The 20,266-nt window shown below is 42.1% G+C and overlaps 1 protein-coding gene across 6 annotated transcripts in view; it reads left to right on the top strand.

Moving 5' to 3' along the window:
* Positions 1 to 20,266, top strand: part of MYH10 (myosin heavy chain 10) — a 103,193-nt gene that overhangs the window by 57,685 nt on the left and 25,242 nt on the right. For 4 of the 6 annotated variants that reach the window (XM_032706402.1, XM_032706401.1, XM_032706403.1 and 1 more), the window contains 10 exons: positions 640 to 732; positions 4,443 to 4,506; positions 6,277 to 6,375; positions 7,309 to 7,452; positions 7,761 to 7,856; positions 11,829 to 11,947; positions 12,394 to 12,546; positions 12,943 to 13,116; positions 14,741 to 14,914; positions 16,736 to 16,850. In XM_032706402.1, coding sequence (XP_032562293.1) covers positions 640 to 732; positions 4,443 to 4,506; positions 6,277 to 6,375; positions 7,309 to 7,452; positions 7,761 to 7,856; positions 11,829 to 11,947; positions 12,394 to 12,546; positions 12,943 to 13,116; positions 14,741 to 14,914; positions 16,736 to 16,850 — 1,231 coding nt within the window. Of the gene's footprint in view, positions 1 to 639; positions 733 to 4,442; positions 4,507 to 6,276; positions 6,376 to 7,308; positions 7,453 to 7,760; positions 7,857 to 11,828; positions 11,948 to 12,393; positions 12,547 to 12,942; positions 13,117 to 14,740; positions 14,915 to 16,735; positions 16,851 to 17,879; positions 17,943 to 20,266 lie in introns of all 6 variants that reach the window. The other 2 variants (XM_032706399.1, XM_032706400.1) reach the window with 1 other exon arrangement.

Genomic DNA, 20,266 nt, shown 5'->3' with positions numbered 1-20,266 from the left:
TGAGCAATTTGAAAGTGATGTTTGTATTTGGGGTTGCTCAGCTCTTCTGGGCCATCCTGGCTTTGTGCTCAGGTGTGGTCAGATCAGATGTTGCAATGGTATGAATTTCAGTCTGGTTGACTGAGGGGGAGGGTTTTCACTGATTTGAAAGTAACTTTGAAAAGAGGTATTCGTAAGTTTAAAAATAGGTGTTCCAAAGTAGCTGTATTGCCAAGTCACTAAACATGAAGTTTAAGAATAATGCACTAAAATCTTCAAACAGTTAAATTAGTTTCTCCTCTAAAGCACTCAAGGTCTGTGCCTAATTTCATCAGTCCTAAATGTGAATTTTCTTTTCCATCTTCAATGTCTGTCAACATCCATCAGGTCCTGTTTGGTCACTGCTGTGTTTGTGTGTGTCTGTGTGTGTTCTAATAAACAAACCCAAACCAAAAAACCACCACCAAAGGCCCCGCACTGGATGGAGGAGTCTCGGCAGGTTTAGGAGTGAGGGGAAGGATGACACCCCCTTGTGAAGGTGCTGTCACTGCCACAGCCAGGGGGAAATGACTGTCAGGAAGAGGCAGAATACAGGAATACCCTCAATTCCAGGTGCTCTGTGCTCATATGTGTTCCTTTTTCTGTTTGTGTGGTTTTTAGGGGGAGCTGGAGCGGCAGCTTCTTCAGGCCAATCCCATCCTGGAATCCTTCGGGAATGCAAAGACAGTGAAAAATGACAACTCCTCCCGCTTTGTGAGTAACTCCTTTTCTCTTTAGAGTCTGGAAATCTGGATTATGGAGAAATTACCTTTTTAGGAATTTATCTAAGTGGTATCCAAAGCTTTTTCTGTTCTCTTCCTCCCTGAATTCAGGTTCTCTTACAGTGCCTTCTGCGATGTGTTGGGATTCTGAAGGCACATCCTCACTGGCTCTTGGCAAAACTTTGATTTTATCCAGTTTCTAACTTCAACAATCCTTGAGATGACAGTTGTTTATAGTCAAACAAATACAGCTGTGCTCTGGAGCTGAGCTGTGACTTGTGTGCACTTACTGCACTTACTGCAGCATTGCTATAAAGTAGGAAAGACTGTGGCATCAGCTTGGACTTGGGTACAATCTGTAGCCTTCTGGTCAATAGCTGGGACTTTATCAATTGGTTGTTTAAAGAGAACATCCTGAATTTCCAAAAAAAAAAGCACAGAACTTGCATATGAAAACCGGTCTAAATTGACTGAGTGATTGTAGGGAAGTCAAAAAGCCAGTGTGACCTATCCCAGGTGTCAGGCACTGCTGGAGCTGGTTGATGTTTTTGTTGGGTCAGTGCCGGAGAGTTTTGGTGGCTGATAATCACTTCTGATGGGTTCCATTGTTTTAAAAATCATGGGGAATAAATAGCTTTTTACCACTTCTTAGAACTTCCTTTCCTTTGAAGGGAAAAAAAGCCATCTCCTGTTTCAGGGGGAAGATGTTTTCAGTACAACTTCAGAACTGTATAGGAGGTATTAAATCTTTTTTTTCTGGCGAGAACAACACTAAAATTTACAGAACAAATGAAAGATTTCTGGTCTGCCTTTGACATTTCAACAGTTACTTGGATTTATAATGCATGAACTCAACTCCAGTGATAAGGACTCTGGAAAACTCCATGACTAAGTCCCTGAGCCTTTCCAGTCAGGAAGGGAGAGCAGAGTACTGTGGAAATTCAGCTTTGATAATTTTATAGCCACGTTATTTACAATATTGCTTGATGCTTATATAAGTTGGGTATAGAATTTATAATATGAATAGGTTTCACTGTACAATAATTCTATCTTGAATCCATCAAAGACTGTACTAATTTAATGAGGATGCTTTTCCCCTAAAAGATGTCAGCATCTGGTTTGTGTTATTTTGAGGGCTGCATTGCCATCATGAACATAATCACTGCGATGGCTCCAGCTCTGTTTTTATAAAGGAGCAAGTATAATGCATTCCAGATGGTCTCATCTCATGCAGGAAAAAAAAAAATCTTTTACAGCCATTTTAAAACCTGACTTAAAAAATATCTATCCTCCCACAAAGTGAGAAGTGCTGTTGTTCAGCCACACAGGCTTGACAGGCTTCACTGAGGCTACCAGCCTGTCCCTGCTCGCTGACAGCACCAGGCAGGGCTCAAGTAAGGCTGGTGTCCAAGGAATTTCATTTTCCCCCCTTTTTCTTCTACCAAGAGCAGCGTTTCAGGAAATAAAATTCTCTGGTTTGCATTGGATAGGACAGTGGCCTTGCTGGATTCACATGGCAGAGCTAAATGCTTCCTTCTGATGTGGCTTTTCCAAAGCCTGATGGTGGCAACAGAATTCAGCCCTTAGATGAGCACCACTGCAGTCTAACTGATGAATTAAAGATTTCATAGCAAGGTTTGCCAGTGCCAGCTAAAAGGATCTATTAATATTGTGCTTTTAAGAAGATTACCTAGATAAGTGATCTCTCTAGTACAGACTCCAGTGAGGCCTGAACTTTGAAGCAGGGAGCGTGTGGGTCCCCTCTTCTGATGTGTAATGACTGCATTTCCTCTCAATTATTTTTGCTCATGGAACTGGTAACTTGACAGCAGAAATTAAATAACTTTTAAGAGTGAAACAGCGTAAAGTGGTTCCAAATGATATCAGAAAAAGCCACTGACTAGACCTTCTGTAATGTTTCTTGTTTGTTTTCACACGTGACAAGGCAAGTTCAAGGCAGGAAGTCTCTGTGGTGGCAGCTCTGGGTAAAAACTCTGCTGCCATTGTTGCCATGCTGACATGTGCATCATATGTCTGGTCTACTGCCTGAATTTCAATAAAATGTCATTTCATTCTTCATGCCAGTTATAAATAGAACTTTCTGGAATTGTTCCTGAGTAAAAAGTCTAAATGCTGCAGTTACAAACTGAGCTGAGGGTGTTCTGTATCTGCATCCTCAGAAGTCTGTGTTCAGTGCTGCTTCCTGACAGGCCATGCCTGGAAACAGCCCTTGTTCCTTGGCACGGTGGTTTTAGTGCCAGTGGCTTAACAACCAAGCTGGAACAGTAGGGAATAACCACTGGAGCTAATTTAAAGTGTTCCACCAGTTTTCTTGCAACTCAGAGACCCCACTTTGAGCTGGAGCTGCACAGCCACAGTCCTGGAGCAGTGACTTTGCCCTGAGATTGAGTCAGGGTAGGGCTGGTGGGGAGGTTGTGCCTTTCCCTGGATTCACTGAGGGGTCTGGGAGGAGAAACTTGGTCTTGTGCCCACAGATCTTGATCTGAATGGGCTTTATGAGGGTGGGGTTTTCTGGTAAGGAGTTGCAATAGCACAAATGAAGCAATTTGTTCAGCGTAGAAATGTGCCCCCAAAATAATACACTGACCAGGTTGGGCCATTCCTGTCATACAGGGACCCTACAAGCTTGGAGAGTAGAGTGTTTAATCAGGAAATCAGTAGCACACTCCCTGAGCTGAATGGATGTGCCAAACAGGAGTTCACCTGAACATGCTGATAGCACTAATCAGGCTGGAGATAAGGCAGGGTTGGGATCCAGGTTGTAAAAACCCTTTCCAAAGGGCTCCTTAAAAGTTATCAGTAGGTGGCTTTGTGCAGATACCATCAGAAGTGTTAGGGCAGGTGTTAGCAAACTTCTGTCATGCTCCCTGATCTCCAGACCTGTCTGTGTGTGGATAGAGGACTGTGGAAATTGGGTGCAATGAAGATGGAGAGCCCAGTGTAGTCACTGGGAATTCCCACTGGTTTTTCACAAGTATGCAACCAGGGTAATGCTGAACAGCTTCATGAGCACAAACTTGAAATTCAGTGATGGTGCAGATAAAATGGTCCAGCTCCAAGCCTGTTGTCCTGTTGGGAATGACAAATTAGATGGGGGAACTGATGTGGCTTAAAAATGATATAATATATCCACTGGCAACCACCTGCTTTCCAAGAACTACTCTGTGTGTGGGAAGTGGCTCTTTATTTGAGATGTAGGTGTGAGAAATGGGTGTATTTCTTAGTTCTTTCTTTACCAACTGCTGGAGAAGAGAGGCCATAGAGAGAGCAGCCAGCCTGGTTTGGAATGGAAGGGGAGATGTGATGTGATGGGCTGGGCAGCACCTGGGATTTGGGATTGCTGCAGCTGGAGCACATTCAGGCACCAGTAAGTTTGCTATGGAAATGTGCACATGTAGAATCTCAGCATGTCTTCCAACCTCAGTGTGAGGAATTGAGCCTCATGTTCAGAGAAGTTTTTCCTAAATCTGGATTACAAATATATCTGGACTGAGAGTTCCTTAATCCTTAGAGTGTGTTTGTGTGCTCCATTGAAATGATGGCTGAGCACCTGGATGGGCAATGATTTCATTTGATCTTGGGAAATGCTTGATCCATGAATGCATTTGGATTATGTTTTATATAGACAGCGTTGTTTAATTTAAAAAAACAGTAATAATGAAAAAAATCTTTTCTTTGCAGGGTAAATTCATCAGGATTAACTTCGATGTTACTGGTTACATTGTCGGGGCCAACATCGAGACATGTATCCTCCTTCATGCCACATCCTTGCAAAAATGCCAGTTTTCTGCTTTGTTTTGCTTTTAACCCTAGAATTCATTGGAATGCAGTGAAAGGACATTCCTCTGACAACACCCATCTCTTCCTTTGTTTCAAAATAGCGATTGAATGTCACAAATTCAGCGGCTCAAAAATCCTCCACTGCCCAGCTCAGCACTCCCAAACCTGCTGGATTTTCAGATTGGCCTTAAAAACAGGGTATGCTAAAAAGGGAAACCATGTAAAATGTGCTTGCTCTGTGAACATTTCTGAAAATACCCCAACGCCTTCCTAATCAGAAGCTGAGCCTCTGCATCATGCCAAGAGCTCGGAAGCAGCTCCCGGCCTGGAAGGAGCTGATGCTTCTTATCAAGTGACAAAGCTGGGCCACCTTCTGCCTTCTTAGGCCTTCTAGACACCCACGTGGGCTCAATAACACAAGACCTACTACTGTAATTAATTAATTATAATTAATACCAAAGCCTGATTCAGTTTTAGCTCTGAGGTTCGTTCTTATTTGTGGTGGTGCAAGAACAAGTAAAAATACTCGCACCGAAAGCCCTTCTCTGAAGTTGTTTCCTTCATACTGAAAATGTGTGTGTAATTTTTAGTGTAGCCTGTTTTCTGGGGGAAAACAGGGTGGTCATAAAATGATGAAATTGGAAGTCTTAGTAAACAATGTGAAGTGGGTATTGATCATAAACAATGCTGCAGTTAAGCTTTTGTTCTGTTGCCGTGTTTTAAACTGCTTCATCTGTAAGTGCACTGAATGTTTGGAACTGTCACAAAGTATAATTTCCCAATAAGGCTGGGAAAGGTCTATAGTTATTCAAAATATGCTTCAGTGATAAATGTTTTCCTTCATTCACCACAGCACAGGAATGAGGGTAGCTTTTAGGAAAATTCAGATGAATTGTTTTGCCCAGAGCTTTGTGAAAACAGAAGGATTTAACTCCTAGGGAATTTTTTCTTCATCACAAGAACTCATCCTCACCAGTGACCTGTGTCAGTTCAAATCCCTGTCCTGCATTTGCATTACAATATGGAATATCTAGAAGTAAAAGAGTTAAATAACATTGCAGCTAATTAGACACTGCCTGCTGCAGGAGTTGCAATTGGGAGCTGTTTAGAGGCAGTGGTGACTGTGTGGAAAAATGCAGTGCTGGGGAGAAATGGCAAATACACTTCAAATGACAAAGTATCTCTGAGTTCAGCAGCTGCTGGGTTTTTGGTAGTAAAACTTCAACTATGACCTTAATAGAAGAAGGATGGCAGCTCCTCCTCTCACCAAAACTGCGGCTAATCCATTCCAGGCAACTGCACGGAGCAGGGAACTGCAGGGAAATGCAGGGAACGGGATGGGTGTGCTGAAATTAATGTGTTTGCTGAGATTAAAAGTGGGTTTCTACCAGTCTGAACTGGAAATCTCTCACTTGAAGTCACTAAAAGTTCATATTGGGCATGGTCTGGTCATAGAATCCCAGAATGGTTTGGGGTGGAAGGGACCTTACAGTTCACCCAGTCCCACCCCCTGCCATGGGCAGGGACACCTTCCACCAGCCCAGGTTGCTCCAAGCCCCATCCAACCTGGCCTTGGACACCTCCAGGGATGGGGCAGCCACAGCTTCTCTGGGCATTACTACTAAAGTTCTGTTTGATCTTAAAGTAATTCCATAGCCTACTTTGGAACTTTTGTTTGCACTGGACGTTTTTAACCAAGAATTGTAGCTGATCCTTGACTCCAGTTATGATCCAGACTTGTTGGAAAAGTCTCGTGCTGTTCGTCAGGCCAAAGACGAGCGGACATTTCACATCTTCTACCAACTGCTGGCTGGGGCAGGAGAACATCTCAAGTGTAAGTTGAGAGTCTCTTTTTGTAACCCTGTTGTCTGTGTGCTGTGTTTGTTATTTCAGTTTGACGTGGTTGGGTTGGTCTCAGTCACCAAACAGCGAGTTTTAAACAAAGAAGGAAAAGCCAGGTGGCTTTGGTTGGAAAGAACTCCTGTGCTTTATCAAATGTGCTGGGAAGCCACTCTGATAAATCAAGCAAATGTCTCCTCCATGCCAAAGCCCAGTTTGGGCAGTCTCTGGCTGGGAATCCCTGGATAGAACCTGCAGTGTTCCCGGGTGATAACCACCAACCCTGATCAGCAGTGGTAGCTGTATCTGCTCTGGGCTGTGCCTTCAGCCTGGGGAGAAAAGCAGCCATTTAACCAAAACACAGTGAAACTCTGTGGCTTTCTGCAAACCATTGCAGTGCTGTGGTGGTTATCTCGACTCTGGGTGGGTTTTTTCCCCCCCTTGGTAACTGGGAGTTTCTGTTGGGTTGTGGTAAGTGAAGCTAATGAAGATACAGACTTCAGAGAATGGATCCACTCTTTCTTCTCCTGTGTTAGATAAGCTGCTGTTTGGCATCCTTGATGTTGGTGATCATCAGTCCCTAACTCCATTTCTACTTGAGCCTGGTACCTTTCAGTAGAGATCCTCCTTTTGGGATATTCCAAATGGGAATTTAAGGTTATGGTAGATCTGAGTGGGGCAATGCTCTGTGTACAGAGATGCATTAAAGAGCTCATGTAGGTTGCTACAGAGAGTCTGTGAATCTGCCTTCAGCTTGGAAGGCACACTTGTATTTTTAGGGTTTCAGGAGCTGCAGCTTACAGCTACAAGCCATTACAGGCTTGTAGCCACATGTGAGGAATTGATTTCCTAAAGCTGAGTTTGGGCATTTAGAGAGAACAGAATTCCTTTATGTTATTTTTCTGTCTCTTCCTTCCCCCCAATACAGCTGACTTGCTGCTCGAAGGATTTAACAATTACAGATTTTTATCTAATGGCTACATCCCCATTCCTGGGCAACAAGACAAGGATAACTTCCAGGAGACAATGGAAGCCATGCATATCATGGGGTTTTCACACGATGAGATCCTGTGTAAGTTATTGAGCCCTTTGCATTTTCAGAGTGTACTTTTCTCTCTTGCACACATAAACACACTTGAGAACTTTATGTCACCCAATTTAATGTTGCTTCAGTGTATTGAGAGCCTGAAGAAAATATTTTCTTAACTTCAACTAGAGTTGAATTAAAGCCATTTGCCCAAAAAGCACAGTACAAACTGTATTTCCTTTTTGAGCTTCTGCTTCGAGTTTGGAAGGAAAGTGACACAAGTAACAGAAGAAAAATTTGCCAAGCAGAGCCTTCTTCCATTAAACTGATGCACATGTCTTTTGTTAACACAGCAATGCTGAAAGTGGTGTCTTCAGTGCTGCAATTTGGAAATATTTCCTTTAAGAAGGAGAGAAATACCGATCAAGCCTCTATGCCAGAGAACACTGGTGAGTTGATCACGTCTGTGTGGCTTCCTCTGACTTGTGCTGGAGTTTTCTTCCTGCCATTTGTCCAGTGCATATCTCGAAAAACATGGAACAGTCTGCTGAGGATCCCTGAGAGTGTTCTGTGCCAAAATGGGGCCAGGACTGGGATGAGTGGAGACAACAGGCAATCAGTAAAACTCCCCTCTTCCATCCTCACCCTGCAGACAAATATAAGTGTCTGTCAAGGGAATTGATGCTGTTTGTGTGGCTGCTGAGCTTTGAGCACGTATTTCAGTTGTAGTCTTGTTTATTGCTCTCCCCAAAGATTAAGCCCTAGGAAGAAGCCCATGCTTAAATCAGTTTGTTTGCTTTGGTTCTTGGCAGCAGTTTTGTTGCCAATGATAAGAGCCCTGGAGCCAAGCACAACTTCCAGGGTGCAATGGCAGAACACAGGAATGCTGTATTTAGAACAGGCTGATTTCTGGAGTGGCCTGGCAGCGTGGCTGGGATTGAATGTGTCAGTGCCTGCAGTGCAGTCACCATTTGAGGAGTATATATTTCTTCACACACACACAAAAAAAATAGCTGCTGAAGCACGTCTGAGGTTTTTATTTAGTACTTCAGTGCCAGCCTTTTAAATGCTCTCATGGAAAGTCAACTTGGAGAACTTGGGAACCTGTTCATTCACAGGACCTGCTGCACATGCACAACTCAGATTCTTCTGTCTCCCTTTGGAATTGTCCCAAACTACTGTGCATGGAGATCCCTTGCAGTGTCCCAAATTGTTCTCATTTCTGAGGGCAGTGGCCTCCTGCCCAGGTGTGAGGTGAAGGTCAGGAGTTATTGACTTGAAATTTGGATTTTTGCTGTGAGGAAAAGAGGTTGGGTGAGGAATTAGTTTTTTGGGCTTTCCCTGCTGGCTTACAGAATTCATCTGAGTCCTGGTCTGTGTAGAAAGTGTGATGTAGAAAGATACAAATGCTTCTTACTTCCTGTCTTGGTTTTACTTGTATTGCCGTTGGTTTTTGGACATAAATTCTGAATTATAACACTGGCTATAAATATACTGCTCCTGTTGGATGTTTATAGTACTGGATACAAAATGCTGAATTACAAAGCAAAGATGGGGAAAAGCTCAGGTCATAGTTAAAGCCTATTTCTGTCCTCTTGTATTTAAAAACTGGGATATGTGGTCTGTTATTGGATCTTACTGAAGACACTGGGGGTAACTGATCTCTCCCTTGTCACCTGTGTTGTCACCTCTCACTGTGAGGGGTTTCCCTGCATCCTGTGGAGAAATCAGTGTCCTGACAGGGATTCATCTTTTAGAGATATCTGATATAGGTCAGGTTATTGTCTCCATGGATGGGAAGGAATTTGTGTGGGTGGCAGAGATGTGAACTGAGTCGAAGAATATGGAAAGCAAATTCTGTAGATTCTACATAGATGTAGATAAACAGATAATGGTTTCAAGGACAGATATAAGAGATCCAAGAAAGAAATAGAGCCTTTGTGTATTAAGAGGAGGGAGAAACTGTACTTAAAAAATCATTTCATGCTCACCAGATTTGGAAGAAACCTTTCTGCTGAGAGGACAGAAGTTCATAAGCAATCTCATAAAGATCCTCTTCATCTGTGATAGCTTTTCAGTATCTTGGCTTTGTAATAATTCAGAGAGTTATATCAAAACCCCAGTAATAGTAAAATGAGTCAGGATAGTCAGGGCTTTGTCCAATTACACCTTTTCAAGGGCCCTTTCTCAGTTATAAACAAGGTGCCCCTGCCCATGGCAGGGGTTTGGAACTGGATGAGCTTTGTGGTCCCTTCAAACCCAAACCATCCTAAGATAAATGATGCTTTTTTTAAAGTGCAGGATGAGTGAAGCTGAAATAGTGTGACCCAGTCCTGCCCTTAAAAGTGACGGAACTTGGACTTGAAAGTGGGTTAGTTCCCTTCAGGGGAACCTCAGAAATGCTGTCTCCAGCCCCCTTCAGTGGCTTAGCAGATGGGATTTTTAGTACTACATCTGCTATGGTTTACTGTTGTTATTCTTACCTAAACTACAGTTTATTACAGACTGGAAGGGTTGGGACAATAAATTCCACACCACTGGTTCATGAAAGGAGCTGAGTGTAGTTTTGAAGCACTTCAGGGGGGAAAAAATCTCCTTCTTTAAACTGCAATATCCTTTATGTAGTATCCATTATGCCACTGTACTGAGCTGATGCTCATGGCTGCTTAATATTTTCAAGATCTTGGTTTGGTTTTGGGGTTTTTTTTCAAGATCCTGGTAGCACTTGCTACTTAATCCCTAAGACAGTAAGTTTTATTTGATGTGCTGATGTATATTTTTATCCTCAAAGCACAGAAATGCTTCTGTATGTAGCTGAAGTGAAAGGGCTTTGTTTGTGACACCCCTGATTTCACTGATTGTGTGTCAGTTCTTGAACCCTTCTCATGAATGTGTGGCCAGTGAGAGAATCTCAATATAAAGAGCAAATAGTAGTGGTTTTAATACTGGAAAAAAAAAATAATGCAGAGGAAGCATTTATATACTGGTATGAAATTACAGAATCTCAGAATCCCTGAGGTTGGAAAAGCCCTCCCAGCCCATGGATCCCCCCTGTGCCCAATGCCCACCTTGTCCCCCAGCCCAGAGGACTGAGTGCCACGGCCACTCGGACACCTCCAGGGGTGGGGACTCCAAACCTCCCTGGGCAGCCCCTGCCAAGGTCTGACCACCCTTTCCAGGAAGAAATTCCTCCTGATGTCCAACCTGACCCTCCCCTGGCACAGCTGGAGGCCGTTCCCTCTCCTCCTGTCCCTTGTTCCCTGGGAGCAGAGCCCGACCCCCCCCGGCTCCCCCCTCCTGTCAGGGAGTTGCAGAGCCAGAAGGTCCCCCCTGAGCCTCCTTTGCTCCAGGCTGAGCCCCCCCAGCTCCCTCAGCTGCTCCTGCTGCTCCAGCCCCTTCCCAGCTCCGTTCCCTTCCCTGGACACTCTGTAGCACCTACTGGAAAATTCTTATTTTCCAATGTTAATTTGCAAAAATAGGTTTTTTTCATTTGACAGTAGAAGAACAAGCTGTCAGGTTACAAGGGCTAAGCACTTACTGGGTACTGTGGAGAGCTTCCTGCTAAAGGGCAACACTTCCCCAGCCCTAAAAATACCTTTGGCGTCACATTCATTTTTAGAAATGTGGAATCATAACCACCCAACTCTTGGGATGTGTGTTTAGAAAAAGGGGTTGATGCAACAGGAATGTGTAGGGATGGCGTGGGTAATGCACTATTTAAATAATAACACGACATCAGGAGAGTTCTTGCTGTTAAAGTGCACTGCTGCTGGTGTTGTTATTCTGTATAAAACACTCAGAATCACACACTGGGCTGGGTTGGAAGGGACCTTAAATCTCATCCAGTGCCACCCCCTGCCATGGGCAGGAACACCTTCCACTAGCCCAGGTTGCTCCAAACCCCATCCAACCTGGCCTTGGACACTGCCAGGGATGGGGAGTCCTCAGCCTCCCTGGACAATATTACAAACCTATGTTTTAAATAGTATAAGTGACATATTTTGACATTACTCTGGACACCTACCTGAATTGAAACATGTTTTAAGCACCCTTCAGTATGATGGCTTTGGTGTGTGATGTCCTCAGGCTGTACTTTTCCCTTGGGATAAGAAAATGGGTGTTCCCTTGTAAAGTAACTAAATGGGTGCTTGTACCTGAGCTGTGGGCTGTTACATGACCTGCAATCCCATGAAATCCAGTGTTTTCCATGCTCCCCTGAGGAAATCCAGCTGTGTCCCTCTGGAGGTGTCCATCAGCCTTGGGGTGTGATGGGATCTGTCACAGGGCTCGTGTCCAGCTCCCCAGGCTGGGTTCAGTTTTACTCTGGCCCAGGACAGCCTCTGTCAGCAGCAGCTTTCCTGGGATCTCTGGCTGCTGGGGAGGATTCCAGTGCTCCTTTTCATGTGCTCTTTGCTCTCCAGTTGCACAGAAACTGTGCCATCTGCTGGGAATGAACGTCATGGAGTTCACCCGGGCCATCCTGACTCCCCGCATCAAAGTGGGCAGGGACTATGTGCAGAAAGCCCAGACCAAAGAACAAGTAAGTTTTGGTGTTTTAAAGATGAAGGGAAACTGTACCTCATCCTAATTAGCTCCTAACAAAGAAAATTGGAATGAAGTGTGTGCTGCCACTGACTCTGTTTAAGCTTTGCTGTCTTTATGGAATGTTCTTATATGGTAAAAATCAGTTGTAGAGTAGAAGAAACCTTTCCCTTTCCTTGACTTTCTCCTGGTTTCATCCTTTGTATCACTGTTGTGACATTATCAAATACTCAGAGACCTTTTGTTTTTATGGAACAGTTTAAAAAGACATTTTTCTTACCATTAATCAAACTACTTTGCTGTTTCTACTGCTTGTTTTCATTCCTCACTGGTATGAACTCCATCCAGCTTCTTCTTTTCCTTAGTTATTTGTGATAACATCCATGTCTGCGTTCTTTTGATGGCTTTTCCAGGGTAAATAAATTTTCCTGTTTGGATTTGCAGGCAGACTTTGCAGTGGAAGCTCTGGCAAAGGCCACCTACGAGCGCCTCTTCCGCTGGCTCGTGCACCGCATCAACAAGGCTTTGGACAGGACCAAACGTCAGGGAGCATCTTTTATTGGCATCCTGGATATTGCTGGATTTGAGATCTTTGAGGTACTTGGAAATCCTGCTAGTCAGGTTTTGCTTTTCCCTGGTAATGTGTGATCAGGACCCTCTGCAGAGCCACTGAATGCAGCGTGTTCCAAGGCTGCAGGAGGGGTTTGTTCGGAGCATAAAAATGCTTTGAGAGCCCAAAATGACAGTGCTAAAAAGTCATACTTTAGTCTAAATCCTTCTTTTATGTGTGGTGGTTGTTCCTACTATGCATTAGTTTAATTATATGTAGCAGGGAACATGAGAGATTCGTATAATTGTTTTCCAATTTTCTTTCCGTTATATTTGAACTTTGCAGAGTTTTGGAGAATTTCCTTATAAAGTCAAATTTTTGACTCCCAGATATGTGATATCTTGTCACTGACTCATTCTTGCATACTGATGTTATTCTTGTAGTTGAACTCCTTTGAGCAACTCTGCATTAACTACACCAATGAGAAGCTTCAGCAGTTATTTAACCACACCATGTTTATCCTGGAGCAAGAGGAATACCAGCGAGAGGGGATCGAGTGGAATTTCATTGATTTTGGACTGGATCTGCAGCCTTGCATTGACTTAATTGAAAGACCTGTAAGTTTGCACATGAATAGTGAGGTTGGAATGCTGAGTGTGTCTTTTACTGCCTGCAAATTAGATATTTCTCCCGGAGCTGTCATTAAAAGGGAATTAACCAGAATGCTCAAGTCCAAAGTCTAAAACACTGTGTATTATTAGCAAAAGGATTAATCCTTAAGGGGTTTTGCCCTGATGTTAGTGTAGAACACTGAGCTCAAGATATGGAGCTGCTATTTTTATACTTTTTTCCCTAGTACTAATGAAGTCATTAATCCTGTCACTGTCACTAAATTTTGCCATTGTGGTGTAGGAGCTTTGGGGCTCAGGTTGAAACCTTTTCAAGACTTGGGGTAAACTTCTTTAGTTTGAAATCAATAGCAAAATTCCTGACACTTCCTTTTTCTCCCCCCACAAATCTGCCTTGCAAATGGAAAACAAGTCTTAAAAGTGGTTTTAGTCACTTTGCTTTTAAGGTACTCCCCTGGCTGCTCAGTTTGTGGAGGCTGAAAAGCCCTTCAAAGAGCAGGAGGAGCAGAGGGGGAGAACAAGGATTTTTACCCCAGAAAGTTTATTGTTCTTTACCCCTCTGAACCTCAGACCTTTTAAATTCCCCCTGGGGCATTGCAGTGACTCCTTCCTGCCTTTCTCTGTGTATTCTGGAATACAGGTGAGCTGCCAGTGATGCTGTGCATCCTGGACAGCTGAAAAACCCATGAGCTGCACCCTTGTTTTCCTTTAGGAAAAGGGGAAATCTTGTCTTGGTTATCAGAGGTGTGTGGAACTTCAGAAAGTTCTGCCACCTTGGAAGGTAAAATCTCCTCCAAAAGCCTCAGGGGGGCAAGTGTGGGTGCCTTCAGTGTGCACATGTTTAGGTGAACATCCTAAAATGCATCCTTGTTTGAAAAGCAAATCTCAGTACCTTGTTGTTCTGTGAATGTGACACCAGGTAGTAGAAACATCTCCGTTCAAATGTGTGGACTTTGCTTTCCCTAGAAGGTTTTTAAGTATAGATCCTTAAAATTCAAGTATAAATCCCTACAACCCTTTTCCATTGCTTCCCTTTGTACATCAATCTACCTACTCTGAGGAAAGTAATCCTGACAAACAATTCTACAGCTGTAAAATACAGACATTAGTTGTTCCCTGCTTCATTTTAAGAAAATATAAACTTTCAGGGAAGGTGCTTAAATTCCATGGAGACAGTGTACAAAACTGTGCTGGATCTGGGAATGCTGCTGGACACCCACCCACGGCTTGGCAGGAGCATCCAGGGGCAGGGAGGGATCATTGGCTGAGTTTATCTCCCATTAAAGCAGGACATTACCCTGGGAATGTGGATGAGCTGCTGTCCCTGTCACAGAAATGTTGGGAAGGTGACTCTGGAGATCATCCTCTGCAGGCCCAGCTCAAAGCAAGGCTCTGGTCAGCACTGGATCAGGTCATGTCTGGCTCCACAGGCATTGGAATGAATTTGTTTGAACCATCCTTCTTGATCTGGGCTTCCCCACAGCTTGTTTATGTGAAATCAAATTTAATCAGTTTAGACTAATTTTATTGTGGTTCAGTGGTGTGTTGTATATATTAAACTTTTAAATATGTGTATAAAAATATTCACAGATTAAACCCAACTGCATTTCAGGCAAATCCTCCTGGTGTGTTGGCACTGCTGGATGAGGAATGCTGGTTCCCTAAAGCTACTGACAAGACATTTGTGGAAAAATTGGTCCAAGAGCAAGGAACTCATTCCAAGTTTCAAAAGCCAAGACAACTAAAGGACAAAGCAGACTTCTGCATTATTCACTATGCAGGGAAGGTAAGGGTTAAATGTTAAATTCTTGGTTAGAAATATTGATTTGGGGAAAGTGCTATGCAGTACAGCATATGACATTATATTTTTATATATCTATATATATATATATTTATTTCTCTATATATATATATATGTATATATATATTTATTTCTATATATATATATATATATATATATATATATATATATATATATATATATGCATATATTATACAGTATAGCTACCAAATTTAGAAATAACTCTTGCCTTGTTTAATTTTCTTGAACGTATTCAAGAGAGCTTTTATGGAACTTGTGTTACCAAATGGACAGAACTGAAAAATACGAATTAATATTAGATAAAGCAAATATTTTGGTTTTAACTGTTTTTGCCAGGTTTTACAGGTGGAATTTTTTCCAGGACTTTGTTGAAAGGAATCTCTTGCATATCTGGGTTGTCAACTTGATGGTGGTGCTTGAAGTACCATCTTCACATTTGTCTTCACAGAACACTTTCTTTTTGAGTTAAACTGAGACCTTTTAATTTTTACTGTTGGCTCAGTCCTTAGTCTCCTGCTGCAGGGACAGAGCTCAGGTGCAGCTCCAGGAAATAAATAACTGCAATTCCTGTACTTTGCAGATCCTTCATGATAACCAGGGATTTTCTATAGAACCCTGCTTGTAATTATTTTCATAAATGGTTAAAACTTAATCTTAATTTTTTACCTGATAGTGAAAGAATCAGGTTATGTGAATGATTCTGAGCTCTCCTTTAATTTTCACCTTAAGTACTGCTGGCTTGTTGTTACCTTTGTCAGGTCAGTGCTGCCAACTAGGTAGTTGTAGCAAAAAGTGAAATAAATGATACATTTTGTTGTGTCAATATTTAAAACAGTTACTTAGAAATAGTGCAGTGATCACTGTTCCTGCAGTTAATAGGTTGCCTTTAAATAATCAAAGGAGAGTAAACCAGCTTGGTGTCTGGCTACTGGAAATAATTGTTCTAAAGAATGGTTTATTTCTGCCAAACTGAGTGGGCATTTTTGGAATACTGGCATTCCAGAGCTTCCTCTGACAGAAGGCATTTTGCAGTCTCTGGTCAGAATGTGTATTCCTTCAAACCCGGAATAATTTCCTGCAAGAAGTCCTGAGATAATGATCTGTTTTGGGTTTGGATGCTGGAAGTAGTTAAATGTGTCTTTCCTTCCAAAGCCTTTGTCCCAAAATAGAAAACTTTTGGTTTGATTGAAGCAAAGCCATGCTAATCTGTGCAGAGGTTTTGGTGGAATTAGGGCATTTTAGGGCTCTCTTTTGGGTTGGAGTGAAACCCATGTTGCTCTCATTGAGTTTTCAGCTGCTGAGCTGTGGTTTAATTGGAAACCACAAATTTGGTTCTTTCGAGATAAGAGCTTTGTTTTCCTTATGGAACAAAGTGTTTAAAGATAACTACTATAGGGAAATTAATTTATTATCTAAGTAAAATTAGGATCTATCCTAGAGTTGGTTTTATATCTTCACAGTCAACCTTATAACACTGGGCTGCAACCTTATAACACTGGCTATGAGTAAACAAAAAGATTGCTGGATTTTTAAGAAAACTCCCATTTACTCTGTCAAAAGAATAACAGCCTTCTGTGGTACTTTGAGCTGTTTGGAAGAGGCCAACTATGGACACCCAAGGTTGATGTGGACAGGCAAGGTTGGACTCTGATCTCGGACGTCTTTTCCAACCTTAATGGTTACGAGCATTGAGAACAGGAGAAAAACACCACTACAGTGATCTGAAAGCTGGTTTTGGTGCTGGCCAGTACAAACCTGCAGCTGGTTGTCCCTCTGACCCTGCAGGTGGACTACAAGGCAGATGAGTGGCTGATGAAGAACATGGACCCCCTGAACGACAATGTGGCCACGCTCCTGCACCAGTCGTCCGACAAGTTCGTTGCTGAGCTCTGGAAGGATGGTGAGAGATCATGCTCTGAGCACCTGTTGGTAGTGATTTAACCTTGCTGGATGAGTTTAAATTTTTTGTGCCTCTTCACCCTCCACCCTCTCCATTGTAAATATCTACAGCATTTTCTCTCTTATTTAGTACCACAAGTACGACAAGGAAGTTGGGTCACACCTCTGGTCCCTTGCACATGTACCATTTCTGAGTAGCTGCTTCTCATGTTCATTATTTGAACTGATATTCACTTATTACTTGTAACTCTGGGTCGAATTTCATGTGGAATCTTGTCCAAACTCTTGGTTGGGACTTGCTGCAGTAGAGTCCTAAATGTGAACAGCTGGAGTGGTTCTTCCTGTTAATAAAACATTGTCTTACGTGAGCACCAGCACAGTTGTTTCATGTGCAGTGGTGGGAAATCCACATCTCCTAAAATAAATTCCATTAACAGCCATAGCAGTGCTATTACATTTTAAAATCAAATGCAGTATATTCCTGTTTTAACTGTGCACTGCTGCTCAGCCAGTTTACCTGCATATCACCTGAAAGTATTTATCAATACTTTTACCAAAATACTCCAAGAAGCAGAAATAGCCAAATAAATACTTATCAGGGACTTTTCTAGTTTTAGCATCACAGTATGTTAATTAGAGTGTATTTACATGTCACAATATATAAATCCTGTAGTTTGTTATTTGAGGAGGAAATGAACCTTGTGATAAAGATGGTGCTGTAGGTTAATACTGAGTTTCCTTCTTACTCTCCTCAGTCACAGAGAGCAGCTTTAATGAATAGATAAAGAACTTTTTGGTTGGTCATCTGCATCTGCTCCTTTCTTTTTGAGTACCCACACAAGTGTTTTGGTCCAAATATTCAAAACCTCCTTCCACAGATAATTGAAATGTGCATGGAATATGTTGTGGCCTAATTGCTTTTGTAGCAGTTAAGTCTATTTGCAATTGATGAACCTGTTGTTTTTACTAACTGAAGTGTCTTGTGTATCTGCTCTTCTGTCTTTCTGTTTCTGCTGTTTCTCTGCCTTAGAGATTCAGAATATTCAGAGAGCCTGTTTCTATGACAATATTACTGGTCTTCATGAGCCACCAGGTGAATGGATATAAAACAGTAGGCCTACTAAAGGCAGGGCTGTTGTATCTACAGGAAAATCCATTTTTGCTCGTAGGCTTGCATGAACTTCTCATTTCATGCTGGATTTAGGTCAAACCCCCACAGGCCAGCAGTCCCTGAGTGCTCCTGTCCGGCTGCTCTGCAAACACACATAACATCTCCAGTTATGCATTGCAGATGACAAGGTTTGTTGCTTCCTAGTTCCATGAGGAGATGTAGAATTGCTTCTTAAGTGACAATTCTGGTGGCTCCAAGCATTTGGGAGAATGCATAAGCTTTGTAACACTTATCAAGCTTCTTTCTGCAGTCCAACATTGACAAAACTCTGCAATGTTCTAGAACGTGGCTGTGTGCTTTTGGGAGGAGAGCTGAAGAATGTGTTGAAGTATCAGAATGAGTGCTGCAGTTGTAGTGGGGGTAGTAAGTGAAATAAAACTTCTTCCAGACTTGTTGGAATTGTTCTTTTGTTTAAAAACCTCTTAATTTTAATATTCCCTGTTGTATAAACAGCACGTGTTTTGTGAGGTATTGAGAAATCAACAAACCCACTTGCTTGGAATGTCTTTGAATACACTTTCAATATTTTATTCAACCTCCTCATCCTCCTTGTATTCCTCTCCCCAGGTTTAGAAATATTGAAGGTTGTGCCTTCAGACTTTCAGCCTTTACTTGGGTTTATTTTCCACTACTCCTGGTACATCCCATCCCTGAGGAGGCTCAGGGTGTTCCTAAAGTAATTCCTGGAGGGCTCAGTTTCGGAGCCTTCAGCCAGGGGATGATGGTCCAGTCCTGCAGTTCAGTGACTGCTTTTAAACTATAGGGAAAGCTTAGATTTAATAATCCTGGTGGAAATAGAAATCACCCTCTTCAAACTGGAGCACAGAGGGGAGCAAAACAAAAATACACAAGTATCAGATCTCTTTACCAAATTTAAAAAGTACCTCCCAAACCAAAGCTGGGAGTTTCCAGTCCTTAGTGGGGCTGGTGGGGGCAGGTTCCCAATATTCACAAGCTTTTGTGTTCATCCTCTATGGGACTGACTCCCATTAATTTCTGTCCCATGTCTGATTTAGAGCAGAATTCTGCTTCAGAGTAAAAATTTGGGGTATGATTTATGAACACCTTGCCACCTACTTATTTTTCTAACTTTAATAAACTGCAGATTCTTGTGTTCAAAACCATGTGGAGGAGCTGGGCTCTGATCTGTACTCCAGGCAAGACCTACGACTGATTACTCAAACTTGTTGCCCTGTGTTTTTCTGCTTTTAATTTTCTTTTTTATTTTAATGGACTTTTGAAAACCAGTTGAGTACAAGGAGGAAATAAAATAGTGTCACTTACTTGTCAGATACAAAACTAATTCTGGTAGCGAAGCATAACTGCCTCTGCTTTGGTTTAAATGATAAAATAACTTCACAAAATTGAAGCTGTAGCATACAAATAGTTGCTTGTTTCTGGCTGGCCAGTTTGGATTTCATTGGGAACCCACATATTTTGGGTGTTTGTTCAGCATTAAGAAACGCCAGCAATAATTATTAAAGGTGTTAAGCCACCTCTTGTATTTTTTAGTGAACTGTTTACATAATTCTTGACATGCACATGGAATCACCTTTTAAGGTTTTAACGTTGGCAGTCAGATTTCAGATCTGTGCTTTTGAAGAATGAACTGTAGGGATCCTTACCCAAAATGTTCAAAAAATCAAAGAAAAATCTCCATTGTGATGCTTTATGGCAGCTTTGAAGTGCTTTGGTGTGGAGTGTTCCTGGTTTGAAACTTGTTTTTTTGTCTAGGGATTTCTTTGTAGTTGTAATAAAATGGAAAGAATTCTTCAAAATAGCAGCCTAGCAGAAGTCTGCCAGATACTTTTTTCTCTCATCACTGAAATAACACCATTTCCAATTCTTCTGTAAATTTTTATGAAAACACATTTGAACACTCAATGAAACTCAGATTTAATCTATATAATTGTCATAAGTGACTCTTCACTCGAAGCAAATATACACAGATGTGTCATTCCAAATGTTCAACCCAGAAATATTTTGCATTGTAAGAATTCCAATAATTGCCAGTTTCCAGGCAGCTTTTTTTTTTAATCTCTATAAAACCGATTTAAAACAAAGGAAATAGCTTTACTGGTCATGTAGAACTGCAAGTAAAGAGCTGGATATTTCAGTCTGTACCTAACTAAAGCTACACTCTTCTGCTGGATAAGTTTGTGGCTTTTGGTCCCAAAGCTTGTGCACAGTGTCCCCCGTCCCTGCCTTGCCTTCCGACGGCACCTCTGTCATTGTCCCGCAAAGCT

Source organism: Chiroxiphia lanceolata, chromosome 19 (genome assembly GCF_009829145.1).
Source record: "Chiroxiphia lanceolata isolate bChiLan1 chromosome 19, bChiLan1.pri, whole genome shotgun sequence".
NCBI lineage: Eukaryota > Metazoa > Chordata > Aves > Passeriformes > Pipridae > Chiroxiphia > Chiroxiphia lanceolata.
This window is presented reverse-complemented; position numbering and strand designations above follow the sequence as displayed.